At 36.1% G+C, this 11,450-nt stretch overlaps 1 protein-coding gene across 1 annotated transcript; it reads left to right on the forward strand.

Moving 5' to 3' along the window:
• Nucleotides 1-2,754: 2,754 nt before the first annotated feature.
• Nucleotides 2,755-9,850, forward strand: LOC108373791 (putative nuclease HARBI1). Its single transcript, XM_017629735.1, has 6 exons — nt 2,755-2,864; nt 2,940-3,105; nt 3,181-3,366; nt 3,423-3,761; nt 9,781-9,803; nt 9,847-9,850. Exons 1-6 carry the CDS (start codon nt 2,755-2,757, stop codon nt 9,848-9,850), a joined length of 828 nt encoding a protein of 275 aa, XP_017485224.1.
• The last annotated feature ends 1,600 nt before the right edge of the window (nt 9,851-11,450 follow it).

Raw genomic sequence — 11,450 nt, forward strand, 5'->3', positions numbered from 1 at the left:
TTCCGGAATATTTGGAGGCTCTCTATGATAAATGCATTTGGGAGGGTTATTTTCCACGTGAGTGGAAAATTTCCAGGGTTGTTCCCCTCCTGAAGTCGCCTGATAAGATCAGGAGTGATCCTGCATCTTATCGGGGTATCAACCTCCTTCCAGTACTCGGAAAAGTGCTGGAACTGATCATGGTTGAGCGGCTTCAGGAGTTAACGCGGGGTAGCATGTCGGATAGACAGTATGGCTTCAGGAAAGGACGTAGTGTAGAGGATGCTTGCCTGAATGTTCAGAGTGTAGTACGGGGGAGTGTCAACAAGTATGTCCTTGGCATATTTGTTGACCTTAAGGCGGCTTTTGACTACCTACGTTGGGACAGAGTCATTGAGCGTTTGGAACAGCTGGGGTGTGCAGAGATGGCTCTCTGGCGGAGTTATTTCTCCGATCGCAGAGCTACCATGGTTGGTGTTGCGGGGACTGTTGAGGTCGATGTGGCTCGTGGCTGTCCGCAGGGGTCCATCAGTGGTCCATTTATTTGGAACCTTATGATGGATTCCCTGCTGTGGGAGCTCGAGCCAGTTTGTGGCTTTATTGCGTACGCCGATGACCTTCTCGTCTTGGCGGAAGTAAATTCCAGGTCAGATATAGAAAGGCAGGGAGAACGGCTGCTTGAGATCGGCGGTAGGTGGGGGCAAGGTATGGGGGTCGACACTTCGGTTGGCAAGACGGTAACAATGTTACTCAAGGGGAAGCTATCGTTGGGACGTACACCGGTGGTTCGCGTCAACGGGGTCAGTCTTAGATATGTGACGCAAGTCAGGTATTTGGGGCTGACCATCGGGGAACGCATGAGCTTTGCTCCCCACCTGGTGTGTCTTAAGGAGCGCCTTGTTGGTGTTGTGGCAAAGGTACGTCGCATCCTGAGATGTGAATGGGGCCTCGGCCGGCGTGCTGTTCGTGCCATCTATCGGGGNCCTATTGGGGCCTATTCGTGGCCTGTGCCACTTTTGGGTCCGCTATTTGGTACGAAACAGTTATGAAGGTAGCAGGTCGCCAGAAGGTCCTATCCTGTCAGACGGTATTGTTGTGGGTTGTCTTCCGGTGTGTCGCACTTTCTCTATGGATGCGCTTCAGATATTGATGGGAATGCCTCCTCTTGACCTGGTGGTTATAGCGAGAGCTGTGACCTTCAGGATGAGAAGAGGCATGAACATGTTGCCGTTGACTGGGTGGGTTTCGGACGGTGACTTGGAGAGGGGCTATCTTGAGTTCAAACAGTTGTTGGATGACAGAGTGCATGGTATGTGGTAGTACCGTTGGGATGGTAGTTCCAATGGTCGTGTTACATACCGCTTCATTCCGAGTGTAGGGTTTATGGGAGAGAATCCGGACTTCGGGCATTGCTTGAGTTTGGATTTTCTACTAACGGGGCACGGTCCTTTTAATGCTTATTTGCACTTTTTTGCACAAGCACACTCCGAGGGGTGTGAGTGTGGAGCGGAGCTTGAGGATGTCGAGCACGTGCTTTGCGAATGCCCGAGATACTCGGACGTGAGGAATCTAGACAGCATGGGGGTAAAATGGACGGATGGACGGTACGACTTCGGTAGTACCCTCTCCACACAATTGACGGTGACGAACTTGGTGGACTTTGCACGGGTAGTTTTTAGAAGGCGAAGACGAGTCGAGTAGTAAGGTGGATGGGGTGATGGCCACCAGTCCAGAGTTGTATGGTAACTCAACTGGTAGTGGCTTCGGCCACGAGGTCTGACCGGAGACTTAATTCTGGTACCACGGGGAGCTGTTGCCCTTGGAGCTTGCTACAATCTGCTCGTGCGGCTTGGCCCTACGGGGAGTATCGTGGTGGCTGTGGTTTAAACCCAAATGCGGGGAGAGTCGTGTTGGCTCGATGTGGAGTTGCATTGCAACCGGGTGCCGGACCCATAGCACGGCAGAGGTTTAGGTAGGCCTCGAACCCTACCAAGGTGGATAGTGTGTCCATTCCACACTGCCAATTGGTACCGAGATGCTTGCATTTCGGGGCGCTGATCTTCGCATAAATTGATCCATTGAGCTTTAGGGGCTCCGTGGAGCTTGGACTGCATTAGATTGCGGAAGGTACCCACGTTAAACCTAAACTACAGATGTCCCTATCTACTATCTAGCGAAACCACAGCCAAGGGAACGGGCTTGGAATAATTAGCGGGGAAAGAAGACCCTGTTGAGCTTGACTCTAGTCTGCCAGTGTAAGGAGACATAAGAGGTGTAGCATAAGTGGGAGATATTTAATTTCGGTTATTTATCGCCAATGAAATACCACTACTCTTATTGTTTCCTTACTTACTNGAATAAGATATTATAAAACAGTTCAAAAATTATAAGATGTTGTTTCATTCTAAGATTTTTTCAAAGCGAATTCTCACATGTACTATTTATGTATTAGTGACAATCGAAAATTTGTGTGAATGTGTTCTAGTTTTGGTCATTCGAGTTTTGCAGGGGTCATTTTTTATTTTTCAAGTCATTCAGGGTTGTTCTGGAAACCAAGACAGAACTGCTTTTCTGTCAGATTTCCAAATCGATTCTGATTTAAAATGGTGTCGCAGAATCTGATTGGATTTCGCTTTTTCGAAGATAAACAAAACCCATGTTCGAATCAGCTGTTCAGTTGAGTTGGATGAAAAATTTGTTTTTAACTTGTGTAAGTAAAAGGAAATTGGTATTATTTGCTGTTTAAATACATCAATATTTGATAAGTGGTAAAAAATGAGTTACGCTGTGGCCGTGTATTTGTTAATGAGAATAAACCGTGCTGAAAAAGTGAAACCCAAAATTTTGAGAGATCATAGTAATCCGCTGGAGATACCGGAACAACTGTAAGCTAATTCTCTGTCGCAAGCGTAATTTTTGTAAAAGTGCACATATTTATGCATATATTAGTCTTATTTTAGATTCATTAGCCAGTTCCGTTTAAATAAAGATGCATTTGGTATGGTTATGGGCGTTGTAGAACCGCACTTGCTTAGGAGTTCTCTGTCTCCCATGCTTCAGCTTGCAACAACGCTACGTTTTCTAGCGGAAGGCTCATACCAGACAGCAGTAGGAAATGGTTTCAACGTAAGCTTAGGGAGAAGTACGGTGTCGAAAGTGCTAGCCCATGTTTTAAATATTCTTGAGCGCACAATTTGCCAGGAATGGATACAAATGGCAATGGATGAACGTGAAAAGCATCAATGTATGCAGCATTTGTATGAAAAGTACAAAATTCCAGGTATTACTGGCTGCATTGACGGCACTCATGTTAAAATAATAAAGCCTCATCTTTATGAACATTTGTACTACAATAGAAAAGGATATTTCAGCATGAATACAATGATAGTAAGTATAATGAGATACCTAATTTAACCCATTTGTTTTAAGTCACTCAATTTAAGATTTGTGATCATAATATGCAGATACGGGCGGATGATTCCCGGTATGCTGGGGCAAGCCACGACTCCTTTGTTTGGAATATTAGCAGTGCCCGACAATACATTCAAAACCAGTATCGAACAGGCGACCGCACCTATCGGTTTTTAGGAGACTGTGGATATGGCATTGAACCATTTTTGCTGACGCCATATCGATATCCACAGTTCAACTCGCAGCAGTACAAATTTAATCTGGCACATTCAGCGGCTCGTAATATTGTAGAACGTACCATAGGAGTGTTGAAAAATCGATTTCGTTGCCTACTTGGAACTTTGCACTACAGCCCAGAAAAAGTAGTCAAAGTAATAAACGTGTGCTGTGCACTTCACAATATTTGTAGACGTTATAAAATTGTGCTATTTAAAATTAATTTCGTTATTTCGTATTCACTAATTTGTTCACACCTTGTTATTAAAAATCCACTTTTCTCAAGAAATTGAACGAAATGAGTTTAAGCCAAGCACTAAACTCATACACTTAGTTTTGAGTAAATTTGTTTATATGTACATACATAAGGACGGTTTATATTCAATACCCTATATTATAGTTTTTAGAAAATTTAGTTTCTGATATAAAAATTCACCTTAGGGCCGGTTGTTCAATGTCTGGTTATCACCAGTACAGAATTGTCGACGATTTCGACGTCATGCACATAACATGTGATCGATAAAGCAGTTTTTGTATCTAACCGGAGCTTCTACCTCCGATTTGTGTTAATCAGACATTGAACAAGCGGCCCTTAGACTTAACTGTCATCGATTATATCAAGCATATCCTTATTTATTGCTTCCTATTAAAATTTACTACTGGATTTTAAAGTTTGTAGTATCAGAGCTGACATTCAAGCCACAGATGTTTTTGAATATAAGAAAGAAGTTTTTGTGACAATTACAGATGTAAGCCCACAATATATTTTTAAATAGAATGTTATTCTATTACATCGCTTGAGAAAAGTGTGTTTTATATAACAAACTGGAAACGAATGAGTGAATATGATAAAAAAAAAGTAAGTGCGCCTGGGCCACACTGTAGAAGTGAAACTTACGTTACTTATATATCTATACATACATACATCTGCTTTTGCTTAGGGTTATATTTTTTCACTTTTTTTCTATCAATGTAATCTCTACCTCTACCACTGTTCGTTTTAATAACATTCATGTTATTCTGTTTTTCCTTTGTCTTCATTTTTAGCATTATACTCTATCGATAACAAAATCGATTATAACGTGCATCAAAATACCGATACCAAAATCGATGACAAATTCCATAAAAATTTAAATAGCAACATCGATAATACCATTGGTAGCTAAATCGATTAGAAAATCGATAAAAATATCGATAACAAAATCGATAAATATCGATAACAAAATCGATAAATATCGATAACAAAATCGAAGACAAATTCGATAAAAATTTAAATAGCAACATCGATAATACCATTGGTAGCTAAATCGATTAGAAAATCGATAAAAATATCTATAAAAAAATCGATAAATAACAAGATCGATAAATATCGATAAAAAAATCGATAAATATCGATAACAAAATCGATTTATATCGATAACAAAATCGATAAATATCGATAACAAATTCGATAAATATCAATAAAAGAATCGATAAATATCGATAACAAAATCGTATAAATATCGATATTAAAATCGATAAATATCGATAACAAAATCGGATAAATATCGATAACAAAATCGATAAATATCGCTTACAAAATCGGTAAATATCGATAACAAAATCGATAATTATCGATAACAAAATCGATAAATATCGATAAAAAAATCGATAAATATCGCTACCAAAGTCGATAAATATCGATAACAAAATCGATAATTATCGATAACAAAATCGATAAATATCGATAAAAAAATCGATAAATATCGCTACCAAAGTCGATAAATATCGATAACAAAATCGATAATTATCGATATCAAAATCGATGAATATCGATAACAAAATCGGTTAATATTGATAACAAAATCGATAACAAAACCGATAAAAATATCGATTATTTTATCGATAGGTCTCGAGAATCCCGAAAATCTCTAAAATCCAAAAATAGTTCCCAGATTGAGTCTCTGTGTCTCTCTCTATATCCTTTCCTCTTTAATTACCTCTATTTTAATCTTTCTTCCCCTATCTTCATCTTTGCTTTTATCGGTATCCTCATCCTCCTCTTTGTCTTTACTTCTATGTTCATCATTTTTTTCAGCTACATATTCCCCTTCACATTTGTTGTTATATATATAAGTAAAGTGTTTAGATTTACCTTGGTCGTCATTTTTACCTTTATCTTTACGCATCTGTGTTTTTGCTGTTATTTTTACCTTTGCCTTTATCCTATTCTTCATTTATGTACGTAGTCACCTTTACTTTCATTCTTGTATTGGTCTTTTCCTAAGTGTTATTCTTTAACCTTTTGTTAGCAAATTTTTGTTAAATTTATACCATATGCATACACATAAGAAGCACTTGTTTCAGCCCTAACCATTTACGTTGCACCATTTCCGTTGCACCATTTCCGTTGCATCATTTCTGTTGCATCATTTCCGTTGCATATACACAATAAGTACTTGTTTCAGCCACAATCATTTCCGTTGCACCATTTCCGTTGCATAATTTCCGTCCCAACCATATCCGTGTGCAATTTCCGCTGAATTTGCCAATTTACTCCCAACCAACCAACCGCCGCTAAAGAAGTTTCACTTCAAAAATTATTTTAAATAAAGGATACATAATAGCTTTATTCATAAGGTTCATTACAAAACTTTTACAAATGGAAAAATATATTAAAACATCAATTTAGAAAGCTTTTTAAACCTACTTTATTTTTTACGAATAAGGCCAAAAAACTGTTTCATTCGGCGCATAAAGCCGTAACCTTAGTGTTTGCTAAAGGAATTTTTTGTATGTTTGTATAAGCTACCCGCGGCATCTATTACAGAAGATTATAGAAAAAAAAAATTCAGACCTGCTAATGTAAACTTTTCCGCTGAAAAAAATAAAAAATTGGAATATAAGAAAGCTGAACAACAATTGAGATATAGACAAGTTTCAGTTTGTAGAGATCTGAAAATTGCACTCAATAGCAGTATTTTTTGGATATAGTTATTCAATCTTAAATATGTTTTTTTTTATATAAGTGAAGCTTATCAAATTTTCCATAATCTATGCCCACAATATTTTTCAACCTAATTATTGGTTTAGAAGCTATTCATTGATTTATCGACCTTTTTCCATAATTTTCAACAAAGTTTAAAAAAATAAAAACCTTCGATACAAACATCAAAATGAAAAAGTTTTTACTCCCAGTTTCTTTGTTTAAAGCTTATTAAAAGATTAAGCAATGTCTTACATAATCATAAAGTTGTATTGAAACTTAAATAAAAATACGTTCATGACAACATTTTGGGAGCTATTAGGGATATTTTTGTGAAAATACCACAAGCTGAGCAATTGCACTTTAAATTGGATGTCCCGAGTCAGTAGTAGTAGTAGTATGTTCATGCAAAAATACAAAATACAATGGTGTCAAGATCACAGTTTATAAAATGGGTACTGTTGTACATAAAAAAAGTACATTGCAAGAAAGCAATAAAAATGTTCAATTTATGCAATTGGACATTGTTAATAAATGCTATAGAATTAAAGGGGCGAATGTTTGCGTTTAGAGATAGTTAAAATAATTAAATGAATTTTCCTGATACATATAAATAAATGAGTTTCATATTCTCAGAATTTTTCTATGTCGAGACTTAAATTAAGTTGCCAAATCTGCATTATCCAGCATGGTTTTTATATCAGTGTGTAGAAGTTTCATAGATAGATGATGAGCTAAAATGTATTTAGTTCTTTGAAAATACAATAACAAAACTATTTAGTTATTAGTAGTGTAGTAAATAGCGAGGTACTAGATATCGATGGTCCTGTGCTATAACGACACAACTCAGAACTCAAAGAAAAACCCTTAAAACTTAACAGTGACGCATGTCTCTAATCTTTGTCTAACTAATCCTAACTAAATCTATATAAAGCAGTCATAAAGATTTAGTGCGGATTAGACATGGATTAGATACATGCGTCACTGTTTAGTAGAAAGGGTTTTTTCCATGCGTTTTGAGTTGTGTCGTTATTGCAGAGGATCATCGATATGTACTGAAGTGAAAGAAAATATGGAATATGAGAGTATTTACTTATTTACTTCTCGTGAGCTAAATTCATCATATAAATGTGTTTACTTTAAATTAAACGCACCAAATATTAAGTACAAAATATTTAGTTACTTCTACTTAGCGAAATACCACGCACAAGTATATAAATTTATTTTATTCATATATTTATAAGCATATAATAGCCGCCTTCGTTTGGCCACTTCTGTACTCGCTATGCTTGAGTTCCGGTCGTTTAACGGCTAATGTACAATGCAGTGAATATATCTTCTTATACAAAATCCCATAAAAGGTTATAACCTAATAAATAGGTATAATTATGTGCATTATACCGGGTGTCCTAGACCACCCGTCCACCCCTTTTAAAATGGAGAAAAATATTTTGTACTAAAAACCGAAAAAATATGAACTACCGAGTTGGAGATACTCTATCTTTTGGTCGTGTTTCCACCGGAAAAGGGTTAAACAGTCCATTCCTTTAACCGGAAGTCTATTCCAAAAAGAGCTACGTATTTTTACCCGCAGAATCCGAATCAGAGGTAAAACATGTATATATATCCCATTTAAAAATAAGTACTTTCGGTTTATTTAACCCACTACCGGTCGAAACCGGAAGTCCGTAATAGTACCAAAAGATGGAGTATCCCCGAACTTGGTGATTCATATATTTTTTTTTCAATAAAAACATTTTCGCCCATTTTAGAAGTCAAGGAAGAGTTGAAGTTCGAAAGTCGTTGAGAGGTGGAAAAAGGCACTTCCGTAAAAAAGTTCCAAAAAGTTTCCCCAGAAGCCGAATCTGTAGTAAAACATATGTGTCTAATTAAAAACAAATTTACAAATCAGTTAAACTCACTTCTATTCAAAACCGGAAGTGGGTAATACCAGCAAAATATAGAGCATCCCCGATTTGGTAGGACTTATTTTTTTGAATTTCTCAGTAAAAAATATTTCCCGCATTTTAGAAGGGGTGAGAACACGGGGAATTCCGAAGTCTCGAAAAAATAAAATGAATATCATAAAAAATTTAGAAAAGTCACGAAAATCCCAATGCAGTTCATTATATTATCAATATTTAAAAAATAAAAAACGAAGATTTAGAAACTAAATAAATACCTTAGTACTTTAGTATTTAGCACCTCTCAAATAATTAAATTGGGGGAGCGAACAAAGTAATTCAGGACGCCGTGGGAAACTGGTATAAAGTGATACATTAAATATTTACAAGAGTATTTAAGTAAGTACATATGCCCCTCCCTGGTATTAAGTATGTATTTTTTCTGTATTCGTTAAAAAAAAAAAATTTTAACTGAACAAGAATTAAATTTTATTATTAAACAAATATCGCTTAAGAGTGGCTCTTAAAACGTAACTGTTTGCGCCATGATAAAAACATAGTAAGGTAAAACCGTTCTCTCAATTCATCTCTCATGATTTTTTTTTTTTTGAAGTTTGCCAAAATTTAAAATCATATAAAATTGAGAGTAAAAAAAGGAATTGTTCAAAGTTGTTGTTTGAGATTAAAAATGTGAATGTGTGCGTGATTTTGTGTGTAAAATATTAAAATTAAATTGCTTGCAAACGTCAAGAATTTGAAAAATTCCTCTCAGCGGTTCTACCTTCCTATTTTTTTTTATCATGGTTTGCGATGCATCTAGTCAATGAGACTCGGGTTATTGATGGTAATCAAATTCGTACCTATCAATGTAATCACTGGGTAGACAATTGGGAGAAGATAATTTTACGAAATTATGTAAAACAATGCAAGCCTTAAACATTTTCTTCTGCGTTTTTAGGAGCTATACAAAGAGTGGTACGAAGAATTCTCCATTTTGCAGTCAGGATCCCAAAAGTATTTTCGATAATCCTCCTCGCACGCGAAAGTCTTTTGTTGAAATATTCCTGTTCAGTCTGTATATTTCTACCGCCAACTAAATAATGTGGAAATGGCCCTGACTCCCCTGGTAAAGGACAATCTGGAGGAAATTTGAGGTGTTTGTTTTCGATAGCCTCTGTTAGCTTCGAAAAATGAAATATACCACCGTCGCTTTGACCATAACCACCAATATCGACGCACGTAAATATGTAGTTGGCGTCGCATATTGCTAAAAGAACAATACTATAATTTCCCTTATAATTATAGTACATGGAACCAGAATTCGTGGGGTAAGTTATATTAATATGTTTGCCATGCATGACACCAATACAGTTAGGCATTTTCCGTAAAACTTCAAATTCGTTTGCAATACGAATCCACTCTGCTTCGTTTGGTATGCTCAGGTAGAGATCTGCCAACAAATCCCATATTATATCCAAGAATGATAGAATACAAGATTGCGCCCATGATTCAATAATACAAGGTTGGATAAATATTGACATTTGTGTCAATCTACTGCCTTGTAAGGTTGCATTTGAGAAGGAAAGAGAAAGCGGGTTACCATTTTATCCCCTGTTCTGAAAAGGTAGTGGGAAAAGTAGTGTGGTAGTGTTGAAATGTTTTTTTTTTTTAATTTAATTAAATATATGAAGCGGATTCCACTGATTTACACAATAGACAATGAATTAACTTTTTTATGGTATAATAAACATGCCATATAGATATTAAAATGAAATAAATGAATATTCACATAAAATTCTGACCAAAGAAAAATCGTATTGACAAATCGTCACTAAACACGAATAAAGGCGCGAGCTCATAAGTTGACCGCGAAAAAAGGCGCAGCAAAAAATTTCAGCGAAGAAAGACTCTTAACATAGGTGACGGCGAAGAAAGGCGCATTAAAATATTTGACGGCGAAGAAGGACGCGTAAACTTATTTTCGCAGTCAACTATGTTTGCGGGTGTAATAGTATGTACATTCCGTTAATAGTTTTTGGGGAATAGTGCTGAAGTGGCAGTCCTTCGCCAAGTATAAATCTATGATTACGCGTCTTTCTTCGCCGTCAACTAGGTTACGCGTCTTTCTTCGCCGAAGTTTTACTTAAGCGCCTTTTTTCGTAAAATTTGTGTATGCGTCTTTTTTCGCCGTCGAAACACTAGCGCGCCTTTATTCGAGTCTACTGACGAAATATTCCCAAATATTCAAAATAAACCATGGTTGCATTGAAATTCCAGTATATATTAAACAAAATTAATGGAATTCAAACAAATCCTTTATTCAAAGGGACTATATGAAGAAATATACAAATAGTAATGATGTAATTGATATAATGCATATAAACTAATCTATTAAAAAATATATTTGGTGCATTTAAAAATTACATGTTAAATATCTTGAACTGAATTATATTTGGTTTTTTATAAATTTCAATTTGTTAGTAATGTTTTCTACTATTTTTTACAATCAGTCTTGCTAATAATTATATTGGTAACATTTAAAAGTTACATATTCAATATCGTAATTGAATTACATTTGGTTTTTTACAAATGTAAATTTTTTAGTAATGTTTTCTACTATTTTCTCCAATCAGTCTTGCTAATCATTATATTGGTTACATTGAAAAGTTAGATCTTGAGTATCCTAATTTAATTACATTTGATTTTTATACCCGAGCGCACTTGTGCACAAGGGTATTATAACTTTGTTCACATAACGGTTGTTTGTAACAGGCAAAACGAATCGAGATAGATATAGACAAATGTATACATAAATGATCAGAATGAAAAGAGAAATCGATTAAGCGGTGACTGTCTGTCCGTCCGTCCGTCCGTCCGTCCGTCTGTGCACACGATAACTCGAGTAAAAATTGAGATATCTTAATGAAACTTGGTACGTGAACTTCTTTTGGGTGTAGGACGGATGGTATTGAAAA

This window comes from Rhagoletis zephyria, unplaced genomic scaffold (assembly GCF_001687245.7).
Source record: "Rhagoletis zephyria isolate East Lansing unplaced genomic scaffold, Rhagoletis_zephyria_1.1 Rzeph_scaffold_07034, whole genome shotgun sequence".
Taxonomy (NCBI): Eukaryota; Metazoa; Arthropoda; class Insecta; order Diptera; family Tephritidae; genus Rhagoletis; species Rhagoletis zephyria.

Bases quoted from the DNA above. Each gene is read 5' to 3' on its own strand.
- LOC108373791 (XM_017629735.1), top strand. From the start codon at position 2,755: ATGAGTTACGCTGTGGCCGTGTATTTGTTAATGAGAATAAACCGTGCT. The intron at 3,106-3,180 runs GTAAGCTTAGGG...ACAATTTGCCAG, and splicing joins CAGTAGGAAATGGTTTCAAC to GAATGGATACAAATGGCAAT. The intron at 3,762-9,780 runs GTAATAAACGTG...TTATAATTATAG, and splicing joins GCCCAGAAAAAGTAGTCAAA to TACATGGAACCAGAATTCGT.